The sequence below is a fragment of the Littorina saxatilis genome, linkage group LG17 (assembly GCF_037325665.1).
Source record: "Littorina saxatilis isolate snail1 linkage group LG17, US_GU_Lsax_2.0, whole genome shotgun sequence".
Taxonomy (NCBI): domain Eukaryota; kingdom Metazoa; phylum Mollusca; class Gastropoda; order Littorinimorpha; family Littorinidae; genus Littorina; species Littorina saxatilis.
The window spans coordinates 60,872,706-60,893,514 of record NC_090261.1 but is presented as its reverse complement, the minus strand read 5'-3'; the positions used below and the strand labels follow the sequence as shown (position 1 = coordinate 60,893,514).

The window sequence follows — 20,809 nt, the reverse complement described above, 5'->3', positions numbered from 1 at the left end:
GTAACGGTTCCGTTTCTCTGCATTTTTGGCCATATTTTTTGGCAAAGAACCAGAAGCCGGGCCAGGCTCCCCCGGTTATTCATGTTCTTCCTCTGGGGACTATTCTCGCTCCGGACGATCCGGATTTGTCTAATTGTCCGGTTCGAGCCTTGAACGCCTACTTGACTCGCACTAAGCCTGTTAGAGCTAAGAGCCAGAAGCTCCTTTTCATATCTCTTAACACGAAACGTGGTAAAGCCATTTCCAAATTGACCCTTTCAAGATGGATAGCGACTCTCATAAGGCAGGCCTATGAGTGGTGGCTTGGTGAGAAGGGGGGGGGGGGGGGGGTCAGTCCTCCCTCTGGCTTCGGCACGGGTTCATGAATCCAGAGCCTGGGCGTCGTCCTTGGCGGTGTTGCGTTCAGGTCATCTTGATGAAGTCATGCAAACTGCCTATTGGAGGTCGGATGACGTGTTCATCAATTTTTACCTCCGGGATATTGCCTGCACGCGGCTGGATGGTGCTAACGCATTGCCGTCTTTAGTCGCGGCAGGACAAGTTCTTTCTGGGACATAGGTAAGTTCCCTCCACCTTTAGGGGGAATCTGCATTTATGAGAATTGGGTAAAGAATATGTAATTTAATCGAAAATTTCAAGAGTAAATTTTCATTGGATTAATATACTTACCTAATTCTCATAGTTAATACCCTCCCATCCATCCCCGCTACTTAATTGTCTGTTTTTTTTTTGAGAGTCTCGAATGATTCTTCAGGATGCTGCCGCCCACGTGGCGAGCGGGGTATTGTGGGTAACCAGACTGGGTCAGGCCATAGCAACGGCTATGGTGTCTTTTTTAGCTTGGTTACCACCCTACAAGGGCAGGTAATTTGAGTAGTTTTTCGACATCTAGCATGTGAGATCAAAGTCAATGCATTTATGAGAATTGGGTAAGTATATTAATCAAGTGAAAATTTACTCTTGAAATTTTCGATTTTGTGCAAGTTCTTTAGAAGAAACCCAGACAATAGTGTTGAAGCGTTGAAATAAACATTTTCAGGAAAACATTATACGTTAATTGGATCTGTGATCCAAACATGGCTTTTGGTCAATCGAGATGGCAGTTTATTCCACTCGCCCGAGTGGAATAAACTGCCATCGAGATTGACCAAAAGACATGTTTGGATCACAGATCCAATTAACATATATATCTCGACATTCACTAGTCTTAGGGTTTTTGTTTTCAAAGAAGAAAGAAACTTACTTGAACACGGACCACTTCTCCGAGCAAAATCAACAAACCTAATTACTCGCATTCCACCTCAAGGTCTCGGCCAACCAAGACTATGGCATACTCGTAGCAAAGCCGCCGAACGGTACCGTAAACCAAGAATAGTGACGTAAGAGAATAGAATGTCGTCTTTTGATTTTATTTATTTTTATTATTCTCTTTATTTATATAGCGCCTTATCCGAAGTTCAAAGCGCTTTATTTGGAACGTGACGTGTTTCAGAACTTCTTCTGGACAACTCGGATGGTCTTCTGCGTAGTGGTTGGCACGAGATTCTTTTTCTTCTTCGACAGTTCATCCTCCGATACTGTAGCAAAACGTTTTATCTTGTTTTCACTTTCGAGTATGCGGACGACTGAACTTGACCGCTAAAAAGTAGTCCTTTCGGAATCATTACGCCGAGTCTGAACATGAGGTCTGAACATTGTTTTTAGGCAGGATCTAGGTGAAAGCGAGGCTGTTCTTATCTCTGTATACAGTCGAGAGAGAGAGAAATACATGTCAAGACATTACGTCTTCCTTCATTTGGCGCTCAAAATTGTCTTGTTGATTATTCTGACAGGCAACTGATAAAAATCCAATGCCTTTGGCTGAATGCTGGTAACAAAAAGAAATCAAACCTTTTCATGGAATTTCAGTTGTACATGTACAGTCCCATTATAATGCCCTCCTTGCATGTGTTGCCTAGGTGATGGAGTACGAGTATGAGCAGGACATGGAGGAGGCCTATCTGCAGAGTCTCTTCAAGTCCTTCAAGAAGACTGTGGACGATGGCTTCTTCCCGTTCATCATCGTGGACGCTATCAACGAGAAGGTCAAGAGTTTTGAACCCTGCTGGAGCTATGCAAAGTCTAAAGGATTCCAGGTCAGTGTGTCTTCTGTGAAACAAGAAGTTGATGGAACTGTCTGATACACAAAGGGAAGTAAACGCTCTAAATGCTATGACACGTGCAATAGAGTGAGAGTTATACGGAACCAATCTCCTGGCACCTGAGAGAATAACAAGCATTGAAAGGAACAAGCTACCTTCCTCCTCAGACGGAACTCCTGCATTATGTTACAGACACTCCTGCACTCAAGTTCATTTCTCAGCTCAGTTGCAAATATTTCGTTTGCATTTTCAGCAGAGTCTGTCAGAGGTAACTGTAGTTGGATAAGTTTTGATGGAACAGGTTGCTTAGTTTTGGCCCCTTATCTTACGTGAAGTTTTGAGTGGCTGCAGCATTTTAAATTGTGGAGTGAATGCAAGTGTCCCTTTCCACTGATATTTCTCATGTTGATTGCAGGTGTACGTGGCAGAAATGGAGGCAGATGTTTCCACATGCATCGGCAGAAACATACACAAGTGGACAGAGTATGACATTGAAAAGGTGCCGTACACTCTGCTCTATAACGCACCATTCTTCAGTCACTTTGTAAATGCTGTGGAATCTCTGTGGGAGGGGAGGTAGTGGTGTGTGTGTGTGTGTTAGGCAGAATATACACGAGTGGACAGAGTATGACATTAAAAAGGTGCCGTACACTCTGCTCTATAATACATCATTCTTCAGTCACTTTGTAAATGCTGTGTAATCTCTGTGGGAGGGGAGGTAGTGGTGTGTGTGTGTGTTAGGCAGAATATACACGAGTGGACAGAGTATGACATTAAAAAGGTGCCGTACACTCTGCTCTATAATACATCATTTTGCTGTCACTTTAAAAATGCTGTGGAATGTGTGTGGGAGGGGTGGTGGTGTGTGTGTGTGTGTGTGTGTGTGTGTTAGGCAGAAACATACACGAGTGGACAGAGTATGACATTTACAAGGTGCCGTACACGCTGTTCTATAACGCATCATTCTTCTGTCATTTTATAAGTGTTGAAGAATCTGTGTGGGAGGGGTGGTTGTGGTGGTGGCGGTGTGTGTGTGTCACTGTCTGTCTGTTTTTGTGAGTGTGTGTCGTTATGTGTGTTGTAGAGCATATTTATGTGTGTTTCTCTCCATGTGTACCTTCTATTTTCTTTGTCAGCCAAACTAATTAAGAATTTTAGGGTTTTCATCAATTTCAATGACTGTTATGACTTGTGTGACTGTGAATCAGGTGAAGGGGAGATGGGAGCCAACACCGCCACACTTCCTGCGTCTGGACATCCGCTGGCTGCTGCAGGAGGATTCCATTACAGAGGTTTGTGTTTGAGAATGTGAAAGAGAGTTTGGGTTTTGCTATATGTTTGGGAAGGATGTCGTTTGTTGTTTCTGTGTGCCTAGGGATTTTTCATTTGTTTGAATTTGTCTTCTTTTTTTTTGTGTTCAAAGATTTTATTATTTTGTTTCAAGCATGTAAGAATACATCATTGGTGTGTGCTGTTAGAAAAGTGCATGATGTCATGATCAGTTTTGCTTTATTCTGTGTTATTTGTGTGCAATCCACCATGAATTGGTTGAAGGCTATTGTGCTTTGACTTGATGCGCTTTTGTATGTTCATTCATCCGTAGCTCAGAGGATATTCATTCCCATCATTCTATTTTTGCGCTGCATGTTCTTGCCAGTAAGTGATTTCTCAACAACAAAATAATGGATTTCCATCTTCTGTCTATCCTCTCTGTCTTTGTCCAGCAAGTTGTTTCTCCATGTACATTTTTTTGACTTCTTCTTCTTCGTTCATGGGCGTAGGCTCCCACGTACACTTGTGTTTTTGCACGAGTGGAATTTTACGTGTATGACCGTTTTTACCCCGCCATTTAGGCAGCCATACGCCGCTTTCGGAGGCAACCATTTTTTTTTTTTTTTTTTTTTTTTTTGACTGTGCGCATGTTTTTGTGTGCGTTGTTTGTATCGCTCACATTGATGCTTTAAAAAAACAATTCTGCTCAGGTGGAGATGGAGGATGCGCCGAAAGAGGAGAAGAAAGAGGAAGAAAAAGGAACCGGCGAGGAAAAGAGGAAGAGAGAGGATGACGAGGAGGAAGAGGAGGAGGATTCAGGGGTAAATGTTTGTTTTGAGTTGAATGTTGACACGTGTTTGTGTGACGAGATTTTCTACAAAGCAGGTGGCGAAAGTGTTGATTCACCCTTGAACTGGTTGTCTAGCTGCATACCCACAGAGGTGGTGAGTAATGTTAATCTGTGGGGATGGTGTTGCTGTTGGATGAAGGGACTGTTTTAACAGTTTGAGATGATACTGCTGATGGTGTGTTCATGCATGTACAGTCGGACCTGTCCATAACGGCCCGCAAATGGGACGGTCCAAAAGTAGTTCTAGAAAGGTGGTCGCTTTGGAAAGTGAATTATGAAGGGGAAAATATTTTGTTGGGGATCCTTTGGGGTGGGCGTTATAGGTTGGTGGTCATGATTGTGAGGTGGTCACCAGGGCAGGTTCAAGTTCAATGTATGTCAAGTTCAGTTTGACCGTCTAGAGTTGCAAAGTCTTTATCAAAATCAATGTGTATGTGCATCCATGAACATGCACACACCCATGCTCGCACACACACAGATGCTTGCATGCTCACACACACACACACACACACACACACACACACACACACACACACACACACACACACACACACACACAATCACAATCACACACACACACACTCAATCACACACATATGTATGGTAAAAATAAACACCTTTACAGTATGTAAACTGTATGACTGTAGTGTTGGTGCCAATAGTTATCTTGCAAAACATTAGCTTGACTACAAATGATTAACATTTGTAATTAATTGCACCTTTGAGCAAGGATCAGATCAAAATAGATGCTGGAGTTACCAAAGGTGTAGTAAACTGAGTAGCAGCGGAGAGGGAGAGAAAAAAAAGAGTGGAAGGTACAATGAATTATGACTCCCGTCACCCCAACCCAGCCTCATACCCAACGTTGAGACATACTTGGCCTTCTTTGTTGTGATGTGCATTGTTTATTTTGTTGTACTGCCTATTAGTATTAGCAGACTTGATGTGAACTCTGTGACACACTGCCTTGTTCTGTTTTCTGAGTGCCCGCGTCACTTTAAAAATAATAAAATCATTTTTCAACATTGGAAACATAAGCCAAGTTACATGTATATCAGTACAGCCAGAGTTTGAAGGTGATGTTTCTGAAATTATCAACTGCATGCATTGCACTTGGACTGCAACTTTTCCAGGAAAAGAATTGTTATATAAAATCACCACCAGTTACACCTGACAGAAAAGATTTGTTATATAAAATCACCACCAGTTACACCTGACAGAAAAGATTTGTTATATAAAATCACCACCAGTTACACCTGACAGAAAAGGTTTGTTATATAAAATCACCACCAGTTACACCTGACAGAAAAGGTTTGTTATATAAAATCACCACCAGTTACACCTGACAGAAAAGGTTTGTTATATAAAATCACCACCAGTTACACCTGACAGAAAAGGTTGGTTATATAAAATCACCACCAGTTACACCTGACAGAAAAGGTTTGTTATATAAAATCACCACCAGTTACACCTGACAGAAAAGATTTGTTATATAAAATCACCACCAGTTACACCTGACAGAAAAGGTTTGTTATATAAAATCACCACCAGTTACACCTGACAGAAAAGGTTTGTTATATAAAATCACCACTAGTTACACCTGGCAGAAAAGGTTTGTTATATAAAATCACCACCAGTTACACCTGACAGAAAAGGTCTGTTATATAAAATCACCACCAGTTACACCTGACAGAAAAGGTTTGCACTTACCTGCTTGGTACTCCAGCGAGCTACTTCCCATCATTTTAATGGAACGTAAATTCAAGTTTATTAAGCCTTTAAGTCCAGACTTGCCAGTCAGTGACCCCCTGCCCTCGGATAGCTCTCATCTCTACTGTCCGTATTCTGCAGCTCAGCCTCGCTTCAAATTTTGCGGAAGGAGGCATGTGTTGCATGTTGACCCTTCTGCTACTGCACACATCCTGCCCCCCACGCCCACACTTTATGTATACTCCAAGACCACAAAGGTCTTCAAATGTAGAATGTTAATAATATATCTGGCGCAGTGTTTGGCGTATCGGGCTTGTGGGTTCGAATCCCATCAGTCAAATGTTTTTTTTGTTTTTTCTGGCCGGCTTCTACCCAGAGTGGAAGTGCTATGGGAGGGCTGGGACCACACAGCCGAGTGTTATTCACTTCATGAATGCGACTTTTAGAGTGCCCAGGTTGTGTTAACCACATGACCAACACCGCAGGTGTAGCAGTTATTGGGCCTGGTTAACACCAGGAGATATTAGGACAGTAATCGTAGAGTGCTCCCCTGTCACATAGTATAGAAATGAATATCCATAGCATTATTATTATCATCATCCCCATCTCATCAATCATTAACAGTAATTAAACAAAAAGACTTTCAACTCTGAACAAGAGTTGGGACAGCAGCAAACAAACAAAACAGATTTTTTTTATTTGTGAAACCAGAAAAAGCTGTTGCTCAAAATCAGTTGCTGGAAAAGAAATCCATTGCAGCTGGTCTCTCTGGGGGTACCAAGGAACCTGTGTGTTTGCTGAAGGGCTTATATTAGTACTGATGTCTATTGTGTGTCCGATCTATATATATCTGTGTGTGTGTGTGTGTGTGTGTGCTTGCATGCATGATTTCATGTGTGTGAGTGATAGAGATAGAGGAAAAAAGGAAAGTGTTTTTTTGAGAAACAGCAAAAAAGCAATACAGGCATAGACTGCTTGACCTTCACTGCTTGTCTGATCATTCAATTCTTGCCTAATACAGGGTACCCCTCCACAAAAGCATGGTTGAGAAATACAGTCCTTACTTCAAACTTCTCATGTTTTCTCAAATGAGAATTATCCCTATCTTCTTCAGCGTTTGACGGTGGCTGTGTCTAGATTGAATTATCCCTACCAAACATGGTTGCATGAAAACCCCAAACAAGGTTTCCCTAGATTTACCAATGTGACTACCACAGGATACAAAGTATTCCTCGGCCATACCTTACCATTAATACCGTACTTCAGTGCACATGTACATAGCATTATGATGTACATGTGTGAGTACTGTATTTCCTTCTGTAGTCTGTTCTTTGTGGGACAACAGGTTTATGTTTACTGAAGACTGACTTGCAGTTGTATAGCAAAAACAAGGTTAGTTCCCTTTGCATGAATGCGACTCCAATTATTATTATTATTATTATTATTATTATTATGAACATTTGTGCGCCTAATCTAAATATAGCCCTAGGCGCTTACAAAATATAAAATACATAGTGAACATTAGACACAAAAGATTAAATGCAAGTTATTGTGGTTCTGCATCACTGTAGATGTTTGAAGATGTTGGAGAAGCAGTTTACGCATACTGAGACTTTATTAGATTGTTATGTTTGCGTCAGACAGTACAATGTATTAGTCTTATGTCATTTGTGTGGAGCTTTACTAGAATGCTTATTGTAAAACATAAAGAGGCAAACTGTCTAAACCTAGTTAACCTAATGCAGTCACAGTGTTTGGCACTGTTTGGTTCCTCATCGGTGAAGAGTCTTTCCACCAGCTGCAAGATTTTGCCAGAGTTTCGGGACCTGTGACCACTACAAATGCTTATTGTTACGTTTATTTTATATTGTACTTACAAGTATTTATTACTTGACAACTGAAATACAGGTTTGTCACTGTAGAAGCTAAAATTTGGCTGACACAATGCAAACACTGTTCAGGGATGTTAGTATTTATTACCAACCAGACCATACTAAAGAATTTTATACAAGTTTTTCATCACTGATTACTCAACTGCTAAAATGTGTGTGTTTACACCAATCTATGCATGCGGTGTATGTCTTAGATTCTGCCTTTAAGGACGGGAATTGTACGCTTTTTGGTGTGTGTATGTTGAACCTTTGTCCTCAGTACGTCTGTCACAGTCTGTCTATCAGTATAGTCTGTCATTGTTTACCTTCCAGATATATTTGTGTGCACCAGAATATAATCAGTGCAGTTCTGACATGCAAGATTGCTCTTGCAAGAAAATAGTTAAAGTGTACACATACTTATTACTGACGTAGTTATTTCAAACAAAATACAGTGAAGTCCGGATGTAGTGATAGCCCTCGGGACCAAATTTTTTTTATCACTACATCCGGACTATCATTACACCAGGACGTCCGGTTATAGTGATATTTTTGTAGGTTTTATCACTACATCCGGACGTCCGGTTATAGTGATATTTTTGTAGGTTTTATCACTACATCCGGACGTCCGGTTATTGTTCTATTTTTGTAGGTTTTATTACTACATCCGGCCAATCGCTTGTAGTTGTAGTGATAATTATCTTCAAAGCTTTCATTGCTACATGCGGCGGCACATTTGGTAAACTAGCCTCAAGGCAGTAACAAAGTGATTTTGGAACCACTATTGATTTCGTTTTGTGACGTTTCTTCTGTCGTCTTTGTCAGGCTTGCAAATGTCCTGTGTTAACCTACCCCCGTCCTGGCAGTTCAACAGCCGGTGTGTGTGTGTGCGTGTGTGTGTGTGTGTGTGTGTGTGTGTGTGTGTGTGTGTGTGTGTGTGTGTGTGTGTGTGTGTGTGTGTTTTAGAGAGAGAGAGAGAGAAGGGCCACTTAGAAATAAGGGTTAAATGAGAATTAAATTACATATTCCTACTCCGAATCACATGTAGCATTGACACAATCGGAGATGCTAGGTTCTGAAAAGGCTAACCGTCTAAGGGAAGCAACCCCAACCACAAAAAGTGTAAACGTAGCCATGGTAATGACCATACACCCGGGGAGTTACCTCCCATCGTGCATGCCATGTCACTACTGCTACTGAACACGTGGTTCATATCATTCGACCTTACAGCTTTCGAGGGAGCAGGTTGTTGATTTTTGGGCTCCCCTGTGGCTGCGCTGTTTGGTGTTGTTTTGACACCCACCGGCCACGTTACCGTCTATCTTGCCTCCTGCTTCGTAGTTGGTGAGCTCTTTCCATTTTGGTCATTATTTTGACAGGAAATTTGTTGTAGTTGCTGATTTTCGTCCGTGTTTGGACCTGTGATATTTCAGTGACTACTGTTGGCCGCCATTTTTGTTGTCAGCATGAGTTGACAGATTTTTGTGGCTAGGCCGATGTATTTTGGAGGTAAACGTAATTTTACCTTCTTACTTGCTTGCTGCTTTGTTTAGTTGGTAAGCTTGTTCCTTCTTGTCTTTAGTTTGACAGGAATTTATCTATAGTTGCTGACTTTTTGTCCGTTTGGACTCCTAAATGCGTTTCAGTAACTTATCTTGAGGCCGCCACTTTCGGTTGCTCAGCTTTCCTGACAGCTTATTTATGTGGCTAGGCCTATGTTATGGTGAGGTTCTCCTTACTTTACCTGCGTTTTTGCCTTCTGCTTTGTTAGTTGGTAAGCCATTTCATATTTCGTCATTACTTTGACAGGAATTTTTGTTATTGCTTAATTTTCGTCCGTTTTGGACTTCAAAATTTTGTCCAGTAACTTATCGCTTGGCCGCCATTTTGTGTATCAGCGTTGCTGACAGTGGTTTACTTGGCTAGGCTTTAGCAGGTATCTACCAGTCCGTAGGACTGGTCGTGGTTTCGGATTTAACATGTTTGTTATGTTTTGTTCGTTACTCTTTCTGCCTCGAACAAACACTTTGTGGGGCAGTCATATACTGTTGTACGTCCTGTTTCTTCTCCTCGCCTTCTCTGCCGTTAGCAGATCAGGTGTTGCAGGTGTCTGCGTTATCTTTGTGAAGAAATTTTCGCGTTCCAAGCCTGCGTCTTCCGTTGGTCCCGCTGTCTGTGGGCGACGTCACCTTGTTGGCTTCTTTGACGCTTCCGGCCGAGACGTTGTCTAGGGCGGATGTTTTGCTTCTTCGTCTTCTACCGCTGTGGTTGGCGATTCAAGTAAGTCGAGCTGGTCCACAGGCCCTCGTGAGGCCGTCGGACAGTCCCTGCTGGGACACAGCTCTTTTCGGCGGGTTCACGACCCGCAAACCCCTGTTCAGTCGCACCCTGGCTTCACTGAAGACCATTGTGTGGCTGAGCAATGGCGGCAGTTGGTTCCGGCTACTTCTCCGACGTACGCACCCGCTGGGGTCGTTTCCGGAGTTGCCTAGCCGTTTCCGACTGCTGCGCTTCCGGCACTCGCCGGAAGCATAGGTCCCCCGATGTACGCACCCGCTGTGGTCGTTTCCGGGGTTGACCAGGTCCCCCGATGTGCGCACCCGCTGTGGTCGTTTCCGGGGTTGACCGGACGTTGCCCCCCGGGCATTCGTCCTCTGTTCAGTCGCACCCTGGTTTCCTCGAAGACCATTGTGTGGCGGAGCAGTGGCGGTAGCCGTTTCCGGCGCTGCGCTTCCGGCACTCGCTGGAAGCATAGGTCCTCTGACGTACGCACCCGCTGTGGTCGTTTCCGGGGTTGACCGGACGTTGCCCCCCGGGCATTCGTCCTCTGTTCAGTCACACCCTGGCTTCCTCGAAGACCATTGTGTGGCGGAGCAATGGCGGTAGCCGTTTCTGGCGCTGCGCTTCCGGCACTCGCTGGAAGCATAGGTCCTCTGACGTACGCACCCGCTGTGGTCGTTTCCGGGGTTGACCGGACGTTGCCTTTAGGGCATTCGGGCTTCCGGCCTCCGTCCTCGCATTCGGCGCTTCCGCTTTTCGCGGTCTCGTCTGGTGCTTTCCGGCTCCGCCCGGATTTACTGCTCCTTTCGCTTCCACTTCCTCCCGGATGTCGGTAGCTGAGGAGCAACGCCAGCCCTTCGGGCAGGTGGTGTCTCAGCTCTGGCCGATGTAGTCAGTGTTTCAACCTTCGGTTGTCGCGTCGACTGCCGTTCCGGTTCCTGCGGCTGCAGACTTGCCGTCTTCTCTCTCTTAGCCTGGTCGAGGCATGAGTTAGGACGACGTCGGGGGGGACGGATTTCCGGTTTTCCGGTTATGCCGTTTCACCGGCCTTCCACCAGTACGTGGACTTCGGTTTTTTCGCCGGTTGTGCGGACATTCAGTCTGTTGTCAGCGATTCCACACGTGCTGGTTATTGGGAAAAAGGCTTAACGCTGTCCTCTAAGCTGCGGCAGAGGTCACGTCGAAGGTTTTCCCGGGCGGGGCTTCGGCCTCCTACACTTCCTGTCTGGAAGCATAGGTTCTCCATCACAAGCGCACGTAGTGGCTTGTCTGGGGTTGATCGAGGACTGGCCTACGGGCGTTCGGGTTCCGGCCCCAGTCCTCTTATGTTCTGTCTCACTCTTGTTCCGTCGTGGGCATTTGTGTTTCACCAGTGCGGCAGCCGTTGTCGGCGTGGTGTTTCCGGTTTTACTGGAAGCATAAGTCCTCCATTTCAAGTACACGTTGCGGTTTTGACTGGAGTTGACAGAGGACTGGCCTACGGGCGTTTGGGCTTCCGGCCTCAGTCTACTCTATGCATCTTTCGCTTCCGTTTTTTGCGGTTTTGTCTGCTGCATTTCCGGCTCTGTTCGGATACACTTCTCCTCTTCCTGACACTCCTTCGGAGGTCGGTGGGTGAGGAACAGCGGCTGGCCTACGGGCATTTAGGCTTTTAGCCTCAGCCGGGGCAGTCTTCACTTTACCTGTTGGGTGTTGCGTTTACTGCCTAGTCAGTTCGGGTGGCCCTGGACGTTTCCCCTATTCACGACCGTCAGTAGGGGGATAAGTCAGGTCTTTTTCCGGTTGGATGGTTTTCCGGTTTCCGGTCATCTCATTCATCAGTTTACCACCAGCAACTGTGACTTCGGTTTGCGTTCGTAGCTGAGCTATTCTGGTTCTCAGTCTTTAGTCAGCAATCGAACACGTTCTGGATTTCCGTCGCAGCTCAAGCTTCGGCTCAGGATTTCCCTTGGGTGCATCGACATTGGTGGCTTCCTTGTTGTCGATGTCGGACTTCCGTTCCGTGAAGATAGGATGTTTTTCTACTTCCGGTTCCTTAGTCACCTTTTGTAGGTACCACGGTTGCAGGTTTTGGCTAGGCCATCTCCTCCCGAAGGTGGTATCTCTAGTGTTTTGGTTCTGCCGCTGTTTCTACTATGGTTCAGTTCCGGAACATGCTCAGCCTTGGCTGGCTTCGGCTACACGGGCTTCACCTTTTGTTCCTTCTTGCTTATTCAGCCTTTGGAACTTGCCTCCTTTCTCTACTCTGTTGGCCAGCCCTTGCTAGGGTGAGCATGGAGCAGATGAGGCTGCCCTTCCTTCTCTACGCTCGTACGGCGGGTGTCGGAGGGACTCGTTTCTTTCGCATTCTCAGTTCCCTGAACAGTCAAAGAGAGTCGCTTAAACTTTGCCTGCAGTAGAGATTCAGTCGAGTAGAGATCACCAGGTCTCTGACTGCTTTACAAAGGTTGAAGGAAGGTAGGGCTAGCATACTCAGAACCATGCTTAGCAGAAGCATGCTCATTCCTCTGGTTAAGCTAAGCTGGCAGCCAATAGGCAGCCTTGGCCGGGCAACAGCCATTCCACGTTGCGGCGATGGTGGTTGTTGCCTTCCCGTTTCTTGTGGCTTGTGGGGTTCTCTGGCTTCAGGTACCCCTGTTTGGCCACAAACGTTCGGACTTTGGTCCTTGTTGTCTTTCATCGAGTCGGACTCTGTCTTTCTCTAGTGATCAGACGCGTTCTGGTGTTTCGTCCAAACTTAAGGTTCACTTGAGTTGGCCTCGGAAGTTACATTCAGGTTTTCCTGAGGGGGCATTGTCTTGGACAATGGATGTTTGAGGAGTAGTTCTTTGTGGCTTTCCTCCTCTCTCTCAGGTTTTGGCTACTCTTCTCCTTCGGGCAGAGGTTTAGTTAAGGTTCGGTTCCTGTGACTTCAGTCTTGGGCCTTTCCTCTCTTCTTCCTCATCTTAGTATGAGGCGAGTCCGGATGACGTCTGTTGGGTCGGGTTTCCTTACAGTCGCCCGGCTACAAAAGGCAACTTTGTCTAGGACGGTTGTCCGTTTTTCTCCGCGTTGGACTCTGTCTTGAGACAGGGACAGACGCGCTCTGGGTTTCTGGCCAAACTCAGGTAGGCTCTTGATTTGGCTAGGAAGTTAACTGCCTGTTTTTTCCCTGAGAACTCTGGTTTCGGGAGTCTTATGGCTGGCTGGCTTCACGGTTTACGTTTACCAGTCTTGGTTTTCTGCTTTCGGTTTTTGATTCACTCTCGATTACCTTCAAGCAGACTGTTTTGGGAACATTCTGGCTTTTAGCCATTTTGTTTATGGTTGCCAGTCACATCGGTTTTTGACCACCGTGGGTCCTCACTTCCGGTAGCTTACGCACAGTCGTAAGTGGCCGCTGTCGGGTGCTACCTCTCTCCCTGCGTTCGCAGGGACTGGTAGGGGATAACTGGCGACCTTCTATTTGTGAGTTTTCTCTTCGAGGTGGACTCTGGTACTTAGTGCTTGGATGTCTCTCTCTCGCTCTTTCGTGGGGATTGGTCACTCTTATTTTGAGCTGACTTCTTTCTCACAAGCCTTTTGGGCTTTACTACATCCCAAGGTTTGCAGACTTTGGCATGGTTGTCTTAGGGTCACCGCGGGGGTTTGTCCTTCTCAGTTGAGGGGACAACCTTACGCACGGATCTTCTCAGGACATTAGCATTTCCTTCCAATAAAAGGGGGGGGGGGAAGCTTGTCTTTCCCTTGGCTCGCCAGGGTTATTAATCCAAGGCTTGGGTCTATTCCTGTGCTGTTTTTTACGGCTAGGAGATTGGAAGAAGTGCTGAGCACAGCTTTCTGGATCTCTGAGGTTGTCTCTTTCGCTTTGCCTGAGATACTTCTCGGCTGTCAATCAGGACTTTCCTTGGTTCCCTCACTGCCTGTTGGCAGTGGGCCAGCCCTGGCAAGGGCTTTTGAGTGGGTTAGATTTTCTTTCCCACTGGGACCGCCCTGATTCTTTGGCAGCGGTCCAGGTTTTTGGCAAGGTTTTTTGAGTGAGTTAGATTTTTCTTTCCCACCGCCTTGTTGTTGTAATCTGCTACATGTGATTCGGAGTAGGAATATGTAATTTAATCGAAAATTTTATTGTAAATTTTCATTTAATAAATATACCTACCCGAATCACATAGTATATTCCCTCCCGCCAACCCCGCTTTTGATTTGGAGAATTTATTCTTTAGGTCGAATGATATGAACCACGTGTTCAGTAGCAGTAGTGACATGGCATGCACGATGGGAGGTAACTCCCCGGGTGTATGGTCATTACCATGGCTACGTTTACACTTTTTGTGGTTGGGGTTGCTTCCCTTAGACGGTTAGCCTTTTCAGAACCTAGCATCTCCGATTGTGTCAATGCTACATGTGATTCGGGTAGGTATATTTATTAAATGAAAATTTACAATAAAATTTTCGAATTGTCACATCAATTTTCCGCTTCAGGGTAAGCACAGTGCGTGGCTGGCTTTTGCTCGCCATTTTGGTAAAGGGAGATTACTCTCGAACATTATCACTACAGCCGGACTATAGCTTCCCCGGGACTTGAAAATAGTATCACTACAAGCGGACTATCACTATATCCGGACTGAAAAATATCACTACAACCGGACTAAGTTAACAAAGAACATGAACAACTGGGACCGGGACCCAGAAATTCTATTACTACAGCCGGACTATCACTATATGGGTCTATCACTACAGCCGGACTTCACTGTATACTGGCAATTGATACCAAATGCTTGCTCCCCCCTCTGTTACAAGACTATCAGAGGCGATCAGGGGCCCTTAAAGACTGCAGTGAATCCTACTGCTGATGAACTGTAGTACGGTCCTTGGCTAATAATAAAGTGCATCGCTTGATGATTTATGGGAGCAGCCCAATCCACAACTTGGAAAAATCCCAGCTGTATCACTTTACCAGTTTTATATGGGTAAAGTAACAAATTAATCTGTACCAGATAAATAACCCACATTCTGTATATACAGCTGTGACTTGGTGTTTTCTTTACTAAATAAACAACCCCACAGAAGAGGTGTTTTCTTTACTAAATGAACAACCCCACAGAAGATATAACCAGGGTATCCTTGCTACATGCATTCAGATGAACTCTGTTTGCTTTTGTGACTTGTCTTCATAGACTCCAGGGTTTGTAATAATATGTCACCATAGACTGATCCGGTTTAAACTTTCCAGGTCATTTCGCCATTCCTGGTATGAAAGGGTCTTGTGGGGTATATTGAGAGACTTTTCTGTCACATGAAATTGTAACTAATGAGTACTGTCCATACTTGATTTCAGGTTTTCTTTACTGAGAAATTCATTTGACTATTATGTCGACCACCACATTTTGTCAAGACTTCGTAGATCTTCAAACAACAGACTATGTCGTTTATTTGAAGTAGCTATAAAGTCTTTGCGTACTCAAAATCCTCCCTAAACTTGCACAATGATTTACTGCAGATTTCATGACTGAAAACAGTAAACATGTCATTAAAAAACCAACCGCATACACCTTTGACAAGCAGCTGGTGTTTACCACAGCACATGTCTCTCCTCAATTCATTGAAGTCCCTGCATCTTCTTCTTCTTCTTGGCGTTCACAGAGGTTAGAAGTCCCTGCATAAAATGCATTGATAACTTTTTTTTTTCAAGATAAAAATAACTCAACAAGGATGTCATTGGCTATCTGTTAATTTATTTTTATGATGCTTAAGTTGCAACAAATTCATCATTTAAAAGTCGTTCAAACTGTTAAAAACCAAACACTGAGAGAGAGAGAAAAATCATGTGGAAGTCATTGTTTGTTTGCTTGCTTTGTTGATATCTGATGATCTTATATTTTTTCTTACCAGGTTTTGTTGCTGCAATCATCGCTGTCCTATGTTTCCCATGGTTAATCGGGAATGAAACACATCCACATCATGCAACTCTTTTTCTCTCACTCATGCACAGACTCAAACACACACACACACACACACACACACACACACACACACACACACATGCGCATGCACACAAACACTACACACACACACACACACACACACACACACACACACACACACACACACACACACACACACACACACACACACACACCATGCAAGTGCTTCCTCTGTCTATCTGCTGGCCTGTCTGCCTGACTTGTCTATCTGTGGTATGTCATAAATCATTTCATGTACCTATGCTTTACACTTTTCTGTGGGTACATGTCTTCGGCAGCCTTGTGGCTAATATTTTGTTGATCGTCTTACTTATTCCACTGATTGTACCGCGTCCCCCCCCCCCCCCCCCCCACCCCATTGCCCCTAACCTGAAACTAATCAGATCGTCTCTTGCAGCCTCTCATACATGTAAGCTGCTCTGTTGAACAGGTCTACAAGAAGTCCAAGTGGGAGCTTGACCCGTCTGAGGTCAAACTCGGTGAGTTACTTTTGTAGCATTATAAAGGAATACGAATGAGGAATACAATTACTGCTGCAGTAAGAAAAGGACTGATTGGGTAGAGATTTATTAGAGCGGAGTAAAGACACACAGGTTTTTTATCCATTGGCTCAAAATTTTGTATCTATTGGTTCACAGTTTTGTATCTGTATACTTGAGGGAAATATGATGAGGAGAAACCAGTTTTTAGTTTTTCACAGTGAGTGCTGAAGTGCAAGTTATCAAGTAAACTCATAAAATAGTATGAGTGTTTCATCATCAATTTATTTTTAATCTATTCATTAACCATTTGAAGACTCATCAAAGGTGTAACCGTTGGCATTTAGAGTTCAATTATTCTCATAACAAAGGTATAAGCAGGGATCGCGTTAACACATGTTTTTTGCGTATTTGACGCGTTTTAAAATCTGCCCACGCATTTTCCCGGCGCTTATGCGTAACGCGTACACAAAACAACTTTTATTCAAAACGGCATGCTCAGCAGCACATCCCAATACTGAATCAGACTATAGCACACGCGCGCGAGTTTAGAATCTCTAGTCTGTTCTGAATCAAACATAGCACAAGCGCGCGAGTTCAAATCTAAAGTCTGTTTTGAATAAAGCAAAATGAGGTGACGTGCTCTCGGCATAAGAGTGTCGCAAGCAACGCAAAGCAACGCCGGTCGGTTTTCTGAAACAGAACATACACCCAAAATGCACTGGGCATGTGGCGCCAAATCTAGGCCGAGAGACGCTTTCAGTTCAAGCCTGTCTTTGATTCGTTCCAAACGGCATGCAGGGAAAGTTGTCCTCGTTTTTTCGCACTGTGTTATAGTGTGACGCAAAATCAGTTCTGCTTTACGCGTTTTTTTGGCCGACATTGCGTAAGCCGTACGCAATTTGAAAAATCCTAGCGCGATCCCTGTATAAAAGTTAAAAGCAATTGACGTTTTGGTTCGCATGAGATCAAATAATTGTCAGTGGCATATGGCTGGTAGTTTCTACGGCATAAAAGTGGTTTTAAGACTAATGTTGTGACATTTTTGTGGGCATCTGTTCTTTGGTTTTCCTCTTTATTTCAATGGTCTGAAAATGTCAACATTGATCTTGTGGGGAAAATGTTTTTTTCTGCATATCAAACAGTCAATGCATGTAGTTCAGATTCTGGGTAAGTGAAGTCCTAGCTGCTGTTCCCTCACAACTTCAAGGGAAAATGTTAACCGTTTTGTTTTGTTAATTGCAGACAAACTGGATGGACTGTCCCATGGTATGCACAAGCGAGAAAAAGAAATTAGCCTCTCCATGGAAGAATATTTTCAGCTTTCTGACACTTCAAAACGTAAACAAACCCCGGGCAAGAAAATAGTAAGTTTTGTTATTATTCATACCTTGGTATTTATTTCTGTTGTTTGTGTTGTTGTTATTTTACACTCTTAGTTTGTTTTTAGTTTTTTTCTGGGGGGGGGGGGGGGGGGGCCTTGGAGCTCTTCCTCTTAATAGTCTTATGCTTAAGAATTGACCAGATGGTTTGTTGGTACCAAACGCAAGGATCGGACATGTGAAGAAAAACACACCTACCCAAGTGCTGTACACACATGAGATGTGTATGAAGTCAGGAATAACAGCACTTCTTATATTCTCCATAAAAGCGAAAAATGGAACTACAGCATCCATACCATACCTTTAGCTTGGGAACTGAAAATTGAAGCCAGACAGGCGTTCAACTCAATTTCAAAGGCGCCAATATTTGGAAAAGACTGGAACAAACAAAAACGTGGAAGTTGCTCTGCTCAAACAATGCTTATACGAAGGAAGAAGAAGAAAAAAAGTCATTTCTCAAAGCATTGAGCACTAATCTGCTCTAAACACATCCAGGTATGCTCAATATTCACTGATAAACTTTGTTTTACCTACAGGTGCGCTGGGCCGACCTGGAAGAGAAGAAGGAGCAGAGTCGACGTCGTGAGCTGGGCTTTGTGGTCGGCCAGACTCAGAGCGACTGGGACCGAATCACCGACGACACTTACGCAGAGAAAGCGCTCAACCAAACAAAATACATTTGAAGCTTTATCAGCATTATGCAGGAAAGCGGCACTGCAATGTTGGTCCTACTTATCGTTTTAACATGTTGCAATTGTTTAATTTGAATGTGTTCATTGTGTGAATGTGTAGTGGAGTTCATTTAAATGTTGTTTCGTTTCAATTTTTAATTTAATTACTGGTTTAAAAAGTTTAAGGGTTTTTACTGATTGACGTACAAGTCTTCTTGTTGCTTGGTAAATTTAATGTTTTAATTGACAGTTCGGTGTTCTTGAGTATCTTCATTGTTAAACAAAATTAATAATAATAATGGGGAAGGTAGGGTGGGTTTTGGGTAAGCCATTGGCTTATTAACATCGATAAAGAATGAATTTTTGTTGACTTCTTGATGAGTGTTGATTGTGCATGCAAAAAAAAAAAAGAGAGAAGAAAAACAATATAGCCATTGGTTGACGTAAACTCAAAAAAATTCTGGCTAGAGCCATTAACTTATCTCTAATAATACAAGATGCATTTGGAGTGAATGTATTGTAGTATTTTCCCCTTGGGAAGGAGTGGGCCACTTTGAAATGACATTTTCTTTGATGTAGTGATAGTCGATTTCGGTGCCTGTTTATTTAGTGATACATATGGCCTTAAGTCTGAAATGGTGTCCACAGCTGAAATAGCTGTGCAACCTTGGCTCTAACCTGATTTGTACATCAAAGAAAAATAAAATCCTTGTAAAGATTAATGAGACTTGTAAAAAAAAGTATGAAGTACACACCTAGAGAAACATTGTGTGCTCAGTTGTTGTTTTTAATGAAAATGTCGCCATTATCTGAAGTCAGCAGCACTACATTTTGGCCATTTTTTGTGACATGACCTTACAGCATATTGAAACATGGTCTACTCTGTCATATTTATGGGACAGAATGTCATGAATGACTTTTCACTGAGCCAGTAAAACTCAAATGTACCTTTGACAAAGCAAAGTTTTTGAATTTTGTCAGTGAGCCTGCAGAAAATGGGGAGACAAAATTTCACAGAAAGTTCATAACTATTTCCGTAAGACTTCATTTATGTTCACTGATCAGCTCTAAATAATAATTAAAGATTGAAACCTGATATATTTTTGTAAAAAAGTATTTTACAGTATGTTTTGCAGAGGTATAAAACATAAAAAGGGTTGTTTGACTTGTTTTTGCATGTTCAAAAGTAGTTTGAAGTTTACGTGCAGATTTTCTTGTGAAAAAAGAGTTATGAACTTTCCAACCTTTTGCCTTATAAAATGAGTAAATTGACTGGTTGGGGAACACCTAGCTTTGTAATGCATTTGGATCCACTAGCAGCAGTCACACTGAAAGTTTGCATCAAGTTCATTCATTGGTGTTTGAGTAATTGAGAAATAAAGAATTCTTGTGAGAAAGTTATGAACTTTCCTACTATCTCCACTGAGAGTGTTTTTTGTCCTTAAATGCTAGCCATGAAAGTTAAGGTTGTAGTGGAACAGCAATTTTGCATATAAAAGTACATTAGATTTAGATACTAAGCAATTTTTGTCACTAAAGTCAAGCAGTATGCTTTAGTTAGCCATTTTCTCTGTGTCTTGCGCACTATTTTTATGCGCACTATTTTTATGTGAGAGTTACTAACTCATGTCAAAACCCAAAATATATGTAAAATGACTATTTTAAGTTTCCAAATTACACTGTACCATGATTTTCATCACAAAAAGAATCAACTGGCTGCTGACTGTTTCTTTCTGAAGTACTTAGCCGTTTTGTCATGAAGTTCATAACTTCACATAACTCAAGCTCATTTTTCAAGGGCGTGTTTAAAATAATGCCTTGTTAATAGCAAAAGAGTACATTTGACTTTATCTGGACATTTTGTAAGAAGTTTTCTGAATATCAACCCTCAAAATTACATTTTGATAATTCCAGCATGAATCTGGGTTGACTGCACGGTGTACATAACTTCACATCAACTGACCCTCAGCCCCACGGTGTGAAGTTATGAACACATGCCATGAGTATGATTTATACACAATAATTAATTTACTACACTAAATCACTACCTCAAATGATGTGCTGCTCTTCTCCAGAGTAGGCTGTTACAGTTTGATGTCATTTTTATTTTAATTTACCAGCAGATTTTAGTACGTAGCTTTTCAGTTAAATAAATGATGTGAAGTTATGAACACACAGTCAGCTGACATA

General features: G+C 43.1%; 1 protein-coding gene across 2 annotated transcripts in view; it reads left to right on the top strand.

The window, feature by feature from the left end:
- LOC138951950 (uncharacterized) overlaps positions 1 to 20,566 on the top strand; it is a 50,858-nt gene extending 30,292 nt beyond the window's left edge. For both annotated transcript variants that reach the window (XM_070323517.1, XM_070323516.1), the window contains exons 15-21: positions 1,959 to 2,135; positions 2,557 to 2,640; positions 3,350 to 3,433; positions 4,124 to 4,234; positions 16,518 to 16,566; positions 17,812 to 17,933; positions 18,485 to 20,566. In XM_070323517.1, coding sequence (XP_070179618.1) covers positions 1,959 to 2,135; positions 2,557 to 2,640; positions 3,350 to 3,433; positions 4,124 to 4,234; positions 16,518 to 16,566; positions 17,812 to 17,933; positions 18,485 to 18,631 — 774 coding nt within the window. In that variant the 3' untranslated portion in view covers positions 18,632 to 20,566. The remainder of the gene's footprint in view (positions 1 to 1,958; positions 2,136 to 2,556; positions 2,641 to 3,349; positions 3,434 to 4,123; positions 4,235 to 16,517; positions 16,567 to 17,811; positions 17,934 to 18,484) is intronic.
- The last annotated feature ends 243 nt before the right edge of the window (positions 20,567 to 20,809 follow it).